The 17,793-nt window shown below is 42.1% G+C and overlaps 2 protein-coding genes across 2 annotated transcripts; both read left to right on the top strand.

The window, feature by feature from the left end:
* Window positions 1-1,951: 1,951 nt before the first annotated feature.
* Window positions 1,952-2,512, top strand: LOC143890500 (uncharacterized). The gene has a single exon (XM_077395211.1). The coding sequence runs from the start codon at window positions 1,952-1,954 to the stop codon at window positions 2,510-2,512; it is 561 nt and encodes a 186-aa protein (XP_077251326.1).
* A 13,578-nt stretch (window positions 2,513-16,090) lies between these two features.
* Window positions 16,091-17,413, top strand: LOC143883917 (dormancy-associated protein homolog 3-like). The gene is made up of 3 exons (XM_077387239.1): window positions 16,091-16,265; window positions 16,378-16,545; window positions 17,234-17,413. Exons 1-3 carry the CDS (start codon window positions 16,151-16,153, stop codon window positions 17,314-17,316), a joined length of 366 nt encoding a protein of 121 aa, XP_077243354.1. The 5' UTR covers window positions 16,091-16,150; the 3' UTR covers window positions 17,317-17,413.
* Window positions 17,414-17,793: the final 380 nt, after the last annotated feature.

Here is a 17,793-nt window from a genome sequence, read left to right as displayed (position 1 = left end):
ATGGTTTCTCTTCTTTTAGACTATGATGGAGATTTGAAGGATGATGTTCTTGGGAATATGTCGGGGGGTAGAAGACATTGTTATCGGTCAGCCGCGGGATCAATTTCGACGAATTTAAAGCTGCAATTCGAAGAAGAATTGGTATTATAGAAAGGCAGGTTTTACTATCGATAAAATGTCGATGTGTTGTGGATCCATATATAGTCACTTTAATCGATGTCGATGATGATGATGTCCTCCAAACAATGTTGAGGATGTTTGACAGATACATGTTCAATTTTGTGATGATATACATAACTGAGAGCATAAATGACAAAGGTATTAATTCCTTGAATTCGTCAATGATTCCCCCAAACAAACTCTGCACTAGGAGATCCTCTCTTACTAGTAGCATTTATTCTACTTCGATTCCGTCCCAAAAACGTCCGCGTTTTGAAGTGGACTTGCAAAAAGACTACGAAAGTGAATTTGATGAGAAATATGTAAGTGAAGAGATCAGAGGTGCTCCAGCAGAACCTGTCCTAAGCTATTGTAGTTCTTTGGCAATGTTTGAATATTTTCATATTTCAATTTATAATTCATATGGATACAACCTGATTATATATTGCCAAACTATGCAGGTCTGAAATTGACTTAAATGAAACATTGGCAAGTGATTTGCATAGCAACCATGTTAGTGGAGGTATCGGTGACTTCTAAAATGTGGGAGATCTAGAAGTGGACTTCAATAGTGTTTTTGAAGACGGTTTCTGTGTAAGGGGTCTAGATTTAGAAGAAGAAAGAAATGATGATGATAATGACGACAGTAGTGATGATGATGATGAGGAGGAGGAGGAGGAGGAGGAGGAGGATGACGATTATGGAAAGATCGGTGTTAGTCCATGCGCTCAGTCTTTCAGTGCGGATTCTCCTATCAGAGAGGGATCTCAACCGGTTCCGACTGACAGTAGTCGGCAAATGGAAGCAGATGAGATGTTTGTTGAGCAGTTAACGGTTGGGGCAATGTTTTCTAATATGCAACACTTCAAAAAGGTTGTCAAAGAGTACACTATTCGGCAGATGTTTATGTTTGTGAGGTCAAAGTCAACACCGAAGAAGTATGTCGTTCGATGCAAGGTAGATGGTTGCAAATGGCGTATAACGGGTACTAATCATATGACTTGTGTGTTAGTGAAGTCGTTTGTCCCCGAACATATGTGTACACCTAAATTAAGGGGCAATGATCACCCTCTTGTCACATGGGTTGCTCAGACATGTTTACACTTATTTGCTTGCCCAGATGATGTGAGGACGAGGATCATATGAGAATATATCAAGATGTATTGGGGTATAATTATAAGCTACTGGAAAGCGTACAACGCGATGAACATCATACTAGAAATTAAGTGTGGGAATGTGGAAGACTCTTATTGAATATTGCCTGCTGTTGCAGTTCAGATGATGAGAAGAAATCTTGGCAGCTATATGCGTGTTTTCAGAGCCAGAGATTTACGACATGAGGGAGATGATAGATTTGTTCGCTTATTTTGGACATTTGGTCCCAGCATACGGTCTTTTCATCGAACACTCAGGCCTATAATTTTGGTTGATGGGACACATCTGCGAGGGAAGTATTTAGGAATCTTATTGATTGCAATCGGGGTCGATGGTAACAACGGTTTATATCCATTAGCATTTGGGGTTGTTGAGACGGAGAATGAAGATAGTTGGGGGTGATTTTTTATGTTGCTAAGGCAATACGTATTGGCAGCGGAGATGAACGTATTCACCATATGCTCCGATCGACAGAAGGGGTTGTTGCAGGCAGTGCCTAATATATTTCCCAATTCTCATCATAGTTATTGCATGCGTCACCCCGCCGCCAATTTGCGACCCGAGTTCAAAGATGTTCTACTTGAGAGATTGTTTTGGAAAGCCGCACAGACTTTGAGAGAGTGTGTTCAGAGGAACAATGGACAAGATTAAGATGAGGAATGAACGTGCACACAAGTGGATAAGTGACATTGCGAAGGAACACTGGGCTAGTTTTTATTTTAAGGGGGATAGGTATGATGTATTGACTACAAATAGATCGGAGTGTTTCAATGCTGTCCTGAAGGATGCGAGAAGATTGCCGATTGCATCATTGGTAGAGCACACCAGACATCAGACTACAGACTTCATTCAAAAGCGTCAGAAATTGGGTCATAGTTGGCAAACAAAGTTGACTCATTACGCAGAAGAACGTATGACATTAGCGAGGGAAGAGAGCCGCCAGTATACAGCTTATCGAGTTGGGGTTCATGAACATAAAGTACGGTCCCTTGAACATACAGATGGCGTAAACTTACAACTTCGCACGTGCAATTGTCGTGCATTCCAAACATTTGGGCTCCCGTGTGGACATGCCATGGCAGCCATTGGCATAACAGAATTTGATGCGTACGATTACTGCGAGAAATTGTTTCATGTAGAGAGATATCTGGATACATACGTTGAAGTTTTGCACCCGACACTAGACATGACCAAATGAGAATTAAATCCCGAATCCTTGATGACAATATTACCGCCGATTGCAACGCGACCACCGGGAAGGCCGCGTACGAGAAGAACCGATCACGAATTGAAAGGTGGATTACATTACAAATGCACCCGATGTCGACAACTTGGCGACAATAGAAGAAGTTGCAAAGAACCACCCGTGGTAAGACAACAAGTTGACCAAACTGCTATTGGGCCTTCTGTACCCATACTCAGTAGGTCGGGCGTACCTTGCCAAGCTCCCTTATTCGTGTAGGGGTGTAATTGAATTTTTGAATGTACTCAGATATTGTGATGATGACTTCTTTTTGTTATTTTATAAAGAATGGTTGTAATTGGAACATCAATACATAAACAATTTTTTTGGATATAGACATGCTCTTTGTTCTCTATTTAGTTGTCGCTCTCCTACATCTACAGCATGAAAAGGGACTTATTAACAGTCGGAATTGAGTTACTAGCACAAACAATATGATTATCAACCAATTCCCTAGGTTGATAAAACTACTGGATGTTGGAATTCAGGTTGTCAACTCCCTCAAAATAGGTCATCAACCAATCAGAAATGAGCTTACCAACATACGAAATGGGATCATCAACCCATTCCCTTGGTTGATAAAGGTACTTGAATGTTGGAATTCAGGTTACCAACTATCCCAAAATAGGTCATCAACCAACCGGAAGTGAGGTTATCAACATACAAAATGGGATTATCACCCCATTCCCTTGGTTGATAAAGCTAATGGGATTCAAAATCCAGGTTATCAACTCCCTCAAAACGAGGTTATCAACACTCGAAAGTGGGTGATCGACCGAAAAACAAGGTTACCAACAATTAACCAGGGGAGATAAAGCTGCTGAAATTGAAATTTAGGCTTACCAACCTGCCATTTTTTTTTGTGAATGACATTGGAAAATGAGTTATCAACCTAAAAATGGGTCACCAACCATTTTCCAAGGGAGATAAAGGTTCTGGAATCGAAATTTAATCTTACCAACCTCCCATTTTTTTAGGTGATTGACGTTGGAAAGTGGGTTATCAACCTAAAAATGGGTCACCAACCATTTTTCAGGGAAGATAAAGGTTCTGAAATAGAAATTTAGGCTTACCAACCTCCCATTTTTTTGGGTGATTGATCATGGAAAGTGGGTTATTAACCTAAAAATGGGTCACCAACAATTTTTCAGGCTAGATAAAGCTTCTGGAATTGAAATTTTGGATTGCCAACCTCCCATTTTCTTAGGTGATTGGCCTTCGAAGGTGGGTTACCAACCAAAAAAATGGTCACCAACCAGTTTCCAGGGGAGATAAAGGTTCTGGAATCGAAATTTAGGCTTACCAACCTCCCCATTTTCTTGGGTGATTGACCTCCGAAGGTGGGTTACCAACCTAAAAAAGGGTCACCAACCAGTTTTCAGGGGAGATAAATGTTCTACTCTTAGAAACATGGCATAGGACCATAAAAAGTTGTGTATTTAACCTGTAAAAATACACATTTGAACTTCAAACATACACATATTCTGTTCACAAACACAAACACAGATCATATTCTGTTTTAATTTACAACTTCCCCAGCCATTCAGAAACACAAACACACATGTCTAAAACCTGTTTGAATTTACAAGTTATCCACCCATTCATAAGCAATTTCACCTGTTCACAAACACAAACACAAACCATTACAACTTCCCCTGCCATTTAACAGTTCCCCGTCATACTTTCCACCAATCTCCATTAAAAAATAAAGTTTTTACCACGATCATTAGAAAAAAGAAACATCCATGAACATTAGAAGGTGTTCCTATATAAGTGCGTAGTTCCCAAACTCTCCTCGTAAAAATCTCCCACAGAGTTGTAGCCGAAATTGAGGAATGTCTGTCGGCCCAAAGTTCACTGGTTGACCATGGTAGAGATGCTCCATCGCTTTTAGGACAAAAGCGCCACAATCAACCCTGTATAAAAGCATGCATTGAATGGAGTTACTTTTAAGGTAACTGCGACTGAGATAGGAATACTAACAAAAATTCAAAAGTTTTAAATTTGAACCCACCCATTATTCTGCTTTCGGAAGTCATCCATCTATAAATATGGAAAGTCATCGATGTTGCAACCCCGACCCTTCAAATATTCCTTGATTAATGCTACCTGAATTTAAGACAACGAAGGAATATTGAGTGTTATACATATGTAAGTAACTTTAAGTATTACGGAAGATGTTAATTTACTTACAGTGGAAGATGCTCGCTCCTGAAATGAGTCCCCTTCCATTGAGTTGAACTCGACCATCTTTTTATTCACCATATCAAGAAGCACAAGAGCCCAATGAAAGTCTTGACAGCATGGGATTAAGAGCATTCCAATAGGGGGTTTTCAACACATGAAATGGGGATTATCAACCTACCTTGTGGGGGTTTTCAACACTGGAGAAGGGAGATTATCAACCTCAACAGGGGGTTCTCAACACTGGAAAAGGGGGATTATCAACCTCAACAGGGGGTTCTCAACACAAGAGAAGGGGATGATCAACCTCAACAGGGGGTTCTCAACACAAGAGAAGGACGGATTATGAACCTCAACAAGGGGGTTCTCAACACTGGAAATAGGGATTATCAACCTCCATTCAGAGGGTTTTCAACACTGGAGAAGGGGGATTATCAACCTCAACAGGGGGTTTTCAACACTGGAGAAGGGGGATTATCAATGTACTTAGAAGGGATTCTGAATACTAAAAGTGGGGGATTATCAGCCTCAAAAGGGGCTCCCAACACTGCAAATGGGGGATTATGAACTACCTAGAGGGGGTTCTCAACACTGGCAACATCCTAGAGAGGGTTCTCAACACTAGAAATGAGGGGATTCTCAACACTGGCAATGAGGGATTATCAATCTACATGGAGGGGGTTCTCTTAATCCCATGCTGTCAAGACTTTCATTGGGCTCTTGTGCTTCTTGATATGGTGAATAAAAAGATGGTCGAGTTCAACTCAATGGAAGGGGACTCATTTCAGGAGCGAGCATCTTCCACTGTAAGTAAATTAACATCTTCCGTAACACTTAAAGTTACTTACATATGTATAGCACTCAATATTCCTTTGTTGTCTTAAATTCAGGTAGCATTAATCAAGGAATATTTGAAGGGCCGGGGTTGCAACATCGATGACTTTCCATATTTATAGATGGATGACTTCCAAAAGCAGAACAATGGGTGGGTTCAAACTTAAAACTTTCGAATTTTTGTTAGTATTCCTATCTCAGTCGTAGTTACCTTAAAAGTAACTCCATTCAATGCATGCTTTTATACATGGTTGATTGTGGCGCTTTTGTCCTAAAAGCGATAGAGCATCTCTACCATGGTCAACCACTGAACTTTGGGCCGACATACATTCCTCAATTTCGACTACAACTCTGTGGGAGATTTTTACGAGGAGAGTTTGGGGACTGCGCACTTATATAGGAATACCTTCTAATGTTCATGGATGTTTCTTTTTTCTAATGATCGTGGTAAAAACTTTATTTTTTAATGGAGATTGGTGGAAAGTATGGCAGGGGAAGTTGTTATGGTCTGTGTTTGTGTTTGTGAACATGTGAAATTGCTTGTGAATGGGTGGATAACTTGTAAATTGAAACAGGTTTTATGGAAGTGCGTTTTTGTTTGTGAATGGGTGGAGAAGTTGTGAATGTAAGCAGATTTTATGGAAGTGTGTTTATGTTTTAATTTGAACATTGGAACTTGTAAATTTAAACAGGTTTTAGACATGTGTGTTTGTGTTTCTGAATGGCTGGGGAAGTTGTAAATTAAAACAGAATATGATGTGTGTTTGTGTTTGTGAACAGAATATGTGTGTATTTGAAGTTCAAATGTGTATTTTTACAGGTTAAGTACACAACTTTCTATGGTCCTATGCTATGTTTATGAGAGCAGAACCTTTATCTCCCCTGAAAACTGGTTGGTGACCCTTTTTTTGTTGGTAACCCACCCTGAAGGTCAATCACCCAAGAAAATGGGAGGTTGGTAAGCCTAAATTTCGATTCCAGAACCTTTATCTCCCCTGGAAACTGGTTGGTGACCCTTTTTTTGGTTGGTAACCCACCTTCGAAGGTCAATCACCCACGGAAATGGGAGGTTGGTAAGCCTACATTTCGATTCAAGAACCTTTATCTCCCCTGGCAACTGGTTGGTGACCATTTTTTTTGGTTGGTAACCTACCTTCGAAGGTCAATCACCCAAGAAAATGGGAGGTTGGTAATCTAAAATTTCAATTCCAGAAGCTTTATCTAGCTTGAAAAATTGTTGGTGACCTATTTTTAGGTTTGTAACTCACTTTCCAAGCTCAATCACCCAAAAAAATGGGAGGTTGGTAAGCCTAAATTTCAATTCCAGAATTTTTATCTCCCCTGAAAAATGGTTGGTGACCCATTTTTAGGTTGATAACCCACTTTCCAAGGTCAATCACCCAAAAAATGGGAGGTTGGTAACCCTAAATTTCGATTCCAGAACCTTTATCTCCCTTGGAAAATGGTTGGTGACCCATTTTTAGGTTGATAACTCATTTTCCAATGTCATTCACCCAAAAAAATGGCAGGTTGGTAAGCCTAAATTTCAATTCCAGCAGCTTTATCTCCCCTGGTTAATGGTTGGTAACCTTGTTTTTCGGTCGATCACCCACTTTCGAATGTTGGTAACCTCGTTTTGAGGGAGTCGATAACCTGGATTTTGAATTCCAGTAGCTTTATCAACCAAGGGAATGGGTTGATGATCCCATTTTGTATGTTGATAACGTCACACTTCCGGTTGGTTGATGACCTATTTTGGGGTAGTTGATAATCTGAATTCCAACATTCAAGTACCTTTATCAACCAAGGGAATGGGTTGACGATCCCATTTCGTATGTTGGTAAGCTCACTTCCGATTGGTTGATGACCTATTTTGAAGGAGTTGATAACCTGAATTCCAACATCCAGTAGCTTTATCAACCTAGGGAATTAGTTGATAATCTTATTGTTTGTGCTGGTAACTCAATTCCGACTATTAATAAGTCCCTTTTCATGGTGTAGACGTAGGAGAGTGACAACTAAATAGAGAACAAATAGCATGTCTATATCCAAAAAAATTGTTTATGTATTGATGTTCCAATTACAACCACTCTTTACAAAAAAACAAAAAGAAGTTATCACAATATCTGAGTACATTCAAAAAATTCAATTACACCCTTACACGAAGAAGGGAGCTTGGCAAGGTACACCCGACCTACTGAGTATGGGTACAGAAGGCCCAATAGCAGTTTGGTCAACTTGTTGTCTTACCACGGGTGGTTTGCAACTTCTTCTATTGTGGCCAAGTTGTTGACATCGGGTGCATTTGTAATGTAATCCTCCTTTCAATTTGCGATCGGTTCTTCTTGTACGCGGCCTTCCCGGTGGTCGCTTTGCAATCGACGGTAATATTGTCATCAAGGATTCGGGATTTAATTCCCATTGGGTCCTGTCTAGCGTCGGGTGCAAAACTTCAGCGTACGTATCCCAATATCTCTCTGCATGAAACCATTTCTCGGAGTAATCGTACGCATCAAATTCTGTTATGCCAATGGCTGCCATGGCATGTCCACACGGGAGTCCAAATGTTTGGAATGCACGACAACTGCACGTGCGAAGTTGCAAGTTTACGCCATCTGTATGTTCAAGGGACCGTACTTTATGTTCATGAACCCCAACTCGATAAGCTGTATACTGGCGGCTCTCTTCCCTCGCTAATGTCATATGTTCTTCTGCGTAATGAGTCAACTTTGTTTGCCAACTATGACCCAATTTCTGACGCTTTTGAATGAAATCCTGTGGACCCCGATCCGAGAGAGGCGGGGGGACGTGCCCCCACGCGAGTCTCAAGATCATCCACGTGAAGGAGAGCTCCGCCAAGGAACTCTCGAAAGAGTGCCCCTCACAGCATGAGCGGCGATGTAAAGTGAGATACCTCTCGATTCGGGGACCAGCCCGGATTCGAGACGCACCTTAAACAAAGAAAGAGTCGCCATCCAAGGAAGTAGGCCCTGGATCCCATGCTGTGCTCCGTCGCAACAGATAACCAGAGATACAAAAGGTCCGTGCCTGATGACGAATGGGGAAGGGGTTAGGCGCCCTCAATTCGCCCAAGTGCAAGCACCTGGTCTCTTATGCCATTTATTATTAACTTTGAAGAGTTTTGGGCAAAAATCATGTGAAATGAGAACAATCATCCCCGAGAAAACGTCTATCTAAGCATGCATGACCCGGGGATGGGCAAAGAAAGTGAACATCCAAATCCTAACTCATCGCATCTAATCCTAACTCATCACATCTAAGAAAGCAATAAACAATCGCATGCATAGCTACAGCTAAGCAGATAATGACAGATATAATGAGATAAGGAAAGCAAATATCTAAGTTTAGACAGATAATCAAGCTAAGACGAATGAATAAACGCTATAGCTAAGCAATCAAAGCAGTAAAGTAAACACATTAGCATGCAAGCCTATGCAAGAGATAAGACTAAGAAAATGGCAATTGATCGCACGCTAGAAGAACAAACATACTAGAATGCATGAGAAATCTAAGATAAGCACACAACAAGCTAAAAGGTGTAAGAAAAGAAAGAAATCAGAAAATCAATGGCATGTGAGAACCAAAAAAATGCCAGGGGAAAGAAGATGGAACACACGATAGGCTCAGAGGGCGATTCAAAAGGAATCAAGCCCGGCAATCCTAATCTGCTGAAGATCGGAAAAGTCTCGCGATCGTCATGACCTATCGTTGGGCTCAGCGAGGGCAATCCCTGTAAAGGGGCCCATTACGTCATCGCCCGTCCCAAAACCCGATAAAACGTCAGAAAACCGATGAAAACCGGAAAATCAAGATGAAAACCGAAAATGGAATGAAAAGAGGGCTCCGAGTGACCTGGCAATCACCATCCTTGCCCATTTTTGCTTTTATTTTGAAGTGCTTGAAAATATTTATTAAAAAGGTTTGACTGAACTTGGGTGGACGAAAAGATGAGAAATATTTGTAAAATGATGATTTAAAAAAATGGTGAAAGGGTGAAAATAGTGTAAAAAAGAAATGGTGTAAAAAAGAAAGGGTGACTGGACTCAAGATGCCAGCAGCACGCCTGAGCTGCCTACGTACCCCTCAGCTAGGGATCAAGCATCCGTAGTTCGGACTAGATTTTCCTAACTACACTCTAATGACTCGAGATTTTTGAGATTTTTGATTTTTCAGATGTTTTTGATGTTTTGACTCAAGAGGACAGAATCCTATCATCATAAGGGTAGGATAGACTCCTGATATCCCGCAAAGGTTGGACAGCATCCTATGCTTTGCGGGGGGGGGGGGGGGGGGAACGAACAGAATCACGACTCTGCAAGGGTTGGACAGCATCCTATACCTTGCAGGAGCGGATAAAAATCACATGACTTGATGAGGGGATGGACAGAATCCTAACCCCTATGATGACAGGACTGACTCCTGAAAGACTAAAGGACTGACTCCTATGCTGAAGACTGACTCTGAAAGATGGAAGGACGGAATCCTAAATCTTATGAAGGGATAGGACAGAATCCTAAACTCTACAGGCGGAAGGACAGACACCTAAACCCTAGGATGGTAGGACTGACTCCTAAACTCTCTAGGACTGACTCTAAAGAGGAAGAAATCCCTTAACCTGCGAAGACTCTAAGGCAGGAAGGGAAGGGGTTGGCTCAAGATACATTCCGTCATAGCCTTGACCCGACGAGGCGCTCCCAAAATCGACAGGATGTCGAGATGCAAAGAGTACCCCAAGGAAATACCCCATGCCTGCATAGTTCGAATATTCACATTGAGGAACACAAATCAAGATGAAAAGCTACAACAAGGTATTACATCCAAAACCCCTATATGCCCTACGCTAAAGTGAATTCCGCTAACCCAAATGAGCCCAAACAGTGAAATTGTGAATTGACAAATCCAAACAGGGCACCTTCCGATTCCGACCACAATACAAGTGAAAGCCTTGCTATAAGGAGATGGAGGCCAACAAATCATCCCTTGCGATAATACCTTGAATTAATAGCTCGCGCATTTTGTTTCCAAAGTCCACAAGCAATACAATTGGTCATAAGATACATAGCAGATCGTGTAAAACCATTTAACTTGGGCAGTACAAGAAATCAAGAATGTGAAGTGGGTATTAAGATTTTTGCTGCCTTTGCCTATGCAATTAACCAATGACATTAACATTATTAGCATTTCCCTCAAAGAGTATCACAGTTCTATAAGTGTCCAGACAGGAAATCACTTGGAACAGAGGAAACAAGCTGAGTTTACGATTTTTTTAAACTAGAGATCAAAGCATTTTACCAATGAAATTAGAGTGCAAGGAAAGGGATTACCGAGTAGGAACGACCTTGGATCACCTTTGCCGGAGTTCTTTAACAGAAAACCAATTCCTGCAATGTCGAAGGCATGAGTTGCGAAGCGAAAATCCGGTTGGTGACCAGACGAAGACGAACCACTGACCCTCTCTCTCTCTCTCTTTTCTTTTTCTTTTGGATAAATATCTCAAAATCGGAGGAGGAGGTGCGGTGGCTGTGGGGGAGGTAGAAAAAATGATTTGGGTTTTTGGAATGGGTTTGGGAAAATGGCAGAGGGTGACCGGTGGTGACGGTGGCCGATGGAGATGAGGGAGGAGAGGATGGCCGGTGGGTCGGATTTACAGGGGATTCGGCTGGGTTTGGGGTTGGGGTCGCAGAAATGGGTTAAAAGTGGTGAAGATGGGTTTTGGTGGTGTGGTAAGAGAAGGAGAAAATGGGGGTGGTGGAGAGGATGGCTCGGTCGGATTCCGGCCGGTGGGTGGTGGCGGAAATGGTGATAGGAGGAATGGGTTTCGGTTTTTGGGGTTGGGGAAAATGGGGTTTTTTCTTTTGGGTTTGGAGGAGATGAAGGTGGAGACAGAGGAGGGTTTTCGAAGGGTTGGGTGGTGGTGGTGAGGATGGTGGTGGTGGAGCTGAGAAGGGAGGAGGAGGTGGTTGCAGAGAAAGGGGTTTTCCGACGGAAATGGGTTTGGGGTTTGGGAGGTGTGGAGAGGGAAAGAAGAAGAAGGTGGGGGAGGAGAGGCTGGCCGGAGGGATGGTGGTGGGTTTTTTGGGTTTTTTTTTCCGAAATGGGTTTTGGGATACGGTGGCTGTGGGTGGAGGTAGGGAGATGATGGGCGGCTGTGTTGGGGGAGGTGGGTTTGGTAGGTGGTGGCTGAGGGTGGAGGTTACGGCTGTGGAGGTTTGGGTGGGGTTTGGTAGGTGGTGGCTGAGGGTGGAGGTTGCGGCTGTGGAGGAGGGTGGTTTGGGTGGGTTGTGGTGGAGTTGCAGAGGTGGCGGTTTGGGTGGGGTTCGGTGGTGGAGAAAAGGAGATGAAGAAGAAGAGGAAAACAAGGTGAAGGTGTGGTCGGAATCCGGCAAGTTGCCGGAGAAGATGAGATGTCGCAAGATTTTTTTTTTTTTTTCTCTGTTTCTCTCTCGATCTTTTTTTTTTTTAGGGGATGAGGGAGAAGGTGGTGGAATGGAAGAAGGCTGGCCGGATTCAAGGTGGGAGTGAGGTGGGTTTGGGCATGGCAACGGTGGTGGGGTTTGTCTTTGCCGGATCCGGGCTGGCGGTGGGGGTGGTGGTTGTGAGATTTGGAGATGAAGGTGGAGAGTGGCTGTGGATTCTTTTTTTTTTTTTGCTCTCTCTCTTGTTGCAGCTAATGGTGGTGAGAAAATTAGGGCTTCTCTCCCCTCTCTTTGATATATATAGGTAGGTTTTGGGGGAATGATATTGGCACACCCATATCCTATAAGCGCACCAAAACCCACTCTTGATGAGCGCACGAATTTGGCTCGTCTTGTCTGCCATTTCTCACTCGATTTCCGTGAAATTTTGCGGGCGCATTCCCTGGGGTTATGACAATCTTTTGGGAGATTTGTACCTATAAATATACACAATAAGCTAGTAAAATTCTGGTTCTCTCCTCGCTTGGGGTCCGCTTCCTCGGGAATTTATTTTAACTTCAAAGCTTCGACCCAACTTTGGGACTTTTGGGGCCTGTCAAAATGGGGTGTCTACAAATCCGTAGTCTGATGTCTAGTGTGCTCTGCCAATGATGCAATCAGCAATCTTCTTGCATCCTTCAGGACAACATTAAAACACTCCGATCTATTTGTAGTCAATACATCATACCTATCCCCCTTAAAATAAAAACTAGCCCAGTGTTCATTCGCAATGTCACTTATCCAGTTGTGTGCACGCTCATTCCTCACCTTAATCTTGTCCATTGTTTCTCTGAACTCACACTCTCTCAAAGTCCGTGCGGTTTTCCAAAACAATCTCTCAAGTAGAACATCTTTGAACTCGGATCGTAAATTGGCGGCGAGGTGACGCATGCAATAACTATGATGAGAGTTGGGAAATATATTAGGCACTGCCTGCAACAACCCTTCCTGTCGATCTGAGCATATGGTGAATACGTTCATCTCCGTTGCCAATACGTACTGCCTCAGCAACATAAAAAATCACCCCAACTATCTTCGTTCTCTGTCTCAACAACCACAAATGCTAATGGATATAAACCGTTGTTACCATCGACCCTGATTGCAATCAATAAGATTCCTAGATACTTCCCTCGCAGATGTGTCCCATCAACCAAAATTATAGGCCTGATTGTTCGATGAAAATGTCGTATGCTGGGACCAAATGTCCAAAATAAGCGAACAAATCTATCATCTCCCCCAGGTCGTAAATCTCTGGCTCTGAAAACACGCATATAGCTGCCGGGATTTCTTCTCATCATCTGAACTGCAAGTGTAGGTAATATTCAAGAGGAGATGGTCTGAAGTGGTTGAAAATAGGAAAAAATAAACTCTATTTTGAATAGAGTTTTTCTTTTCCTCTTTTTTTTTTTTTTTTTTTTTTTTCAGGGAAATCTAAAGCAAAGCCTATAAAGTGGACAATTCAGATCAATCAAGAGCAGTACCCACCGTGCCATATTGGGCGATCAGATGTGCCCTACCAAATTACTCCTCTATGGTTTGGATCAACTGACCGTTTGATCCCCGTGCACTTCTGCTGCCAGTATTTTTCCTTCAGAAGTACTTGCAGACGCCATGAAACTCTTTCAGCCAAAGGGCCTGGTTTGGATTGTAGGAATGTTCTGGAAAATTTCCTAAAGAAAAATGTTTCGAATTTTTATTTTTTTTCACATTAGAAAAAAGATAACTTGAACCAACCCTATTAAATTTGTATTTAGAGGGATTTCTGTTTACAATGAGCTATAGACCTATCTTTCTAAATAAGCTATAGACGTATCATTTTCTTCTAAATTGTGGAATTTTCATAGGAAATGCTTTTCTTGATCTGGGTCGGTGATCTCGCATCTCCACCGTCGAGATAGGCCATGTGAGGTGGGCCCACTGCTCCTCTTTTTGATTAGTAAAACCCATGACTAGTACTAAAGTTTGCACTGAAACCGGTGCTGTCACTTACAAAATAATGAACAAAGGTCCACTTGAGTCCTATTCTGACCACTCACTTCCATGCATCTCACATGTTAATGATACTCTCAGTACCAATCCCAACTTTTCTTTATAAATTTTTAAACCCCACCAGCCTTAAGCAATTTGATAGTAACACAAAATTACCAAAATGCCCACTATGTAATGCTTTTAAGAATACCAATTCTAATAGTGGTTGCCAATATCAACTCTCACGGCCTTATTGTCTGAATAAGGGTGTCAACGATCCAGTTCGGATCGGATCCACCTATGTCTTAGTCACGATCCATTCAAATTCCTTGTATAGGTCAGAATGAATTCGGTGTGTTTTTCGGATCCTACTCCTGTGTCATGGGCAAAATCCATTTCAAATCCGTCCGTCCATCCATCCGAGTGTCTTATAGGTCCCACCTCCATTGTACTTGGTTAAAATTCTAAGAAGGGAGCAAGGGTGAGGGTGAGCCATAGTGGCGGGGTGGAGTAGGCTTACCGACTCCGGTCAATGGTTAAATAATCTATGTCACAATTATCTCCAATATTTTCAAAATATTGCGTTTTTATCGCGGCATTTTGATAAAACGACAAAATCCTGAAATAATCCCGAGATTTTAAAAAATATAAGGATATTTTCATTTTATTATAAAATATTGTGATAATATCACGATATTATACCGATATTTTTGTTTTATATTTTTTTTCTTACATTTTATACCCGAAAAAATAAAAAAATTTAATGTATCCCGAGATTTTCCCTTGCTGAGAAATTCCCGAGAACATTATTTGTGACATAGGGTTAAGGTAGGAGAAGAGTGCGACTTTAGACTTGTGATTTTTGTAGTCCTTTATCTAACACATTGGGTGTGTTTGCGATGGGACCAAGACCATGTGGGTCCTTCAATGATATCCGTATTTGTCATAAGAACAGATAGATCAAACGGTTATGATCATATGATCAATGCAACTTAAACCCTGTTCGTTTCAGATTGTGACCGCCGATGGTGAGGTTGGGCCAATAATCGGTTGGGGCCCTGACCATCGGTTATCGATGGTCACAATCTGAAACGAACAGGGTCTTAGTTTATCGCCCATCCATAGAAGGGCCCACTGGGTGTGGTTGAATCTTAACTGCTCGAATGACCCCTTCTCATAATAAGAATGTACATAACCCTATTCCGGTCTGGTCCGGTATGGCTGTTCACTACAAGCTATCAGTGCTGTCTTAGATTGAACGGCAATAAGATAAGTCGACGTTCAATCTCTAATAGGGTTTCCGCTGAGAACAGAATCGTGTTCGTGTCCAAAGGTGAACAAAGCCCTAGCTTATAGAGTTCGCTGCTTTTCCCAGGCCGGAGAAGGGCTAACCTTTCTTTCTTGCCTTGGATAGGTCACCTCGACATGAACAACTTCTATTGGGGTCATGTATAGGATGTACTCAATGTGTACGAGCCTGCCCCACAGATGTATTGGAAATGATACCTTGGGACGGATGTAAAGCTAAGCAAATTGCTCCTGTTGATTTTACCACAAAATTTAAATATTATTGGGTATAAGGTTTGGATTATTGGACTGATTTTCGGGGCATAGGGGATCCAAAGCAAGGCCTACCAAGTGGACGATTCGGATTAAACAAAGATGGGACCCACTATTCAACAGGCCCACAGAAGGGACGCCACATTGTATTACAATGCGGTCACGGCCGCCTTATTTTTGTCCTTCTTTAGATTTTGTCAAACGGGTAATGCCGTAAATTCCTCATCTCGGACAGGCATTTCCATAACAGGTCCGGATAATTATAGAGGGGTATTTCCGGAATCTTCCCATAAAAATAAAAAAACGGATTCGTCACGTGACGCGCTCCCTTCCGTACCGAAACCCGCCACGTGGGATCTTGACTCTAAGAAATTTCGCTCTTATCCATCTACGTGTTCACTTATCTATCCGCCACGTTACTTCTTACGCAACCTATCAACGGTCCAGATCCCATCAATCGCCCAAGACTTGCTCGACATCTAACGCAACTATTCCTTTATAAATCTCTCTGCACAAAACCAACTCTTTCCCGATTTTCAGCCCCCCTTGTAACGTAAAATCTCCAAAATCTATGGGCCTTCTAGACAAGCTATGGGACGACACGGTGGCCGGACCTCGGCCGGAAAATGGCCTGAGCAAGCTCAGAAAGTACTCTTCCTTCTCTCCCCGATCAAATTCCGGCAAAGGTCAGTTATCCCTCGTTTGCTAACATGCGCCGGTATGGCGTACGTTATCTTTGACTTGACCCTTTTTTTTCTTTTCTTCTTCTTCTATTTTCATGTCGTGTGATTTTGGCAGAAACTGATGGAGGGATCGGGAGATCGTACGGCGAGGATTTATCTGATGAGGGGGTTAAGGTGACTCGTAGTATAATGATTATTAAAGCCGCCGGAAATCCGTCGCCGGAGAGTGGTTCTCCGCCGCCTTCTCCGGCCGGATCTAGCCCTCCGGTATCTCCTTTTTTCGGTAAGCCAGACTGATTTCACCGATAATGACTGAAACAATAATTATATTTTTGGATGACGAAAATGCCCACCTCTGCACAATTAAAAAATTAAAAATGTTATCCAGCTTCTTTGGAAGACCAAAAATGACGCGAGGGTATTTTAGTCATTTTGAAAGAAAAAAAATTGGATGTCTGTGTCTCAACAACGTAATTTGATCTCCTCCATGCATGGAGGAAGGTTGACTAGAGCCGAGAAACTGAGCCGTTGATCTTAAAATGCAACGGCTAGTTAGATTGGCAGTCATCTCAGCCGTTGATTTAAATCTCTTTTTCTTTTTTTTTAAAAATTGTTTGTTCCTTTCCACCCTCCTTTCATTCTGTCAAAATTCCGATCAGTAATAAGAACCATTGAAAGAGCTCAAAATAGGGTGGAATGGCCAAAATAAGGGGGTGGTGATTCTAACCCAAAACTATACTGGTTCGAATATGGGTCAGGCTATATGTTGTTACGTAAACAGATGGTGCACAGTAGCAAGACCCAATGTTAATGGTGAATGCATGGAGAAGGTGCTGGGAATTTGATAATGGCACACTTATTTAACTTCTCTAATTGGTTTGTTCACGACAAGCTTAAAGTAAAGAAATGGGTGCAAATATCAGTTTTCTTGCATGGAAGCTTTTACTGATCACTCTAATGGTGTTTCTCAGGAGGGAGGTTTCGAAGGAAGTCCACGTGGCAATCAGGTGGGGCCGGATCAAAGAGCCCTTCTTCTCTTCCTGATGATGTGTGAGATGTAGAGTTTTGGGTGGTAGAAAGAGAAGGAAAGATGTAGTAAAAAAAACAGTTATGTAGGGTTTTTTTATTTTATTTTATTTATTAATATGACATCAAGGCTTCTTTTTTTTTTTCTTTTTTTTTGTCTCGGGGGTATTTATGTAAAAGGCCATGTTAGAAAAAAAAGAGGTAAATTGACCTCCGTTCACGAGCTTTCAAAAGTAGGGCTGCAACTCGGGTCGGGCGGGTCAGGTTTTGGAGAACCCAACCCTACCCGAGAAATATCTCGGGTCGGGTCGGGTTTTTTTCCAGAAAACCCACGATTCTCAAACCCGGCCCTACCCATGATAAATCTCGGGTCGGGTCGGGTTTTTTCACGTTGACGCAATTTTTTAAGGAAAATTCTTATTTGGCAAGGCAACTCAACTCATAGAAGTAGAAATTACACTCACATTACACTTGAATCAAACAATGATGTAATTACACTCACATT

The sequence above is a fragment of the Tasmannia lanceolata genome, unplaced genomic scaffold (assembly GCF_043159265.1).
Source record: "Tasmannia lanceolata isolate RefF3 unplaced genomic scaffold, GAP_Taslan_0.1 ptg000002l, whole genome shotgun sequence".
NCBI lineage: Eukaryota > Viridiplantae > Streptophyta > Magnoliopsida > Canellales > Winteraceae > Tasmannia > Tasmannia lanceolata.
This window is presented reverse-complemented; position numbering and strand designations above follow the sequence as displayed.

What these genes read in the sequence shown, in the direction of transcription:
- LOC143883917 (XM_077387239.1), top strand. Translation starts at nt 16,151, where the DNA reads ATGGGCCTTCTAGACAAGCTATGGGACGACACGGTGGCCGGACCTCGG. An exon ending in CCGATCAAATTCCGGCAAAG is followed by an intron (nt 16,266 to 16,377) that starts GTCAGTTATCCC and finishes TGATTTTGGCAG; the next exon opens with AAACTGATGGAGGGATCGGG. An exon ending in TCCGGTATCTCCTTTTTTCG is followed by an intron (nt 16,546 to 17,233) that starts GTAAGCCAGACT and finishes GGTGTTTCTCAG; the next exon opens with GAGGGAGGTTTCGAAGGAAG.
- LOC143890500 (XM_077395211.1), top strand. Translation starts at nt 1,952, where the DNA reads ATGGACAAGATTAAGATGAGGAATGAACGTGCACACAAGTGGATAAGT.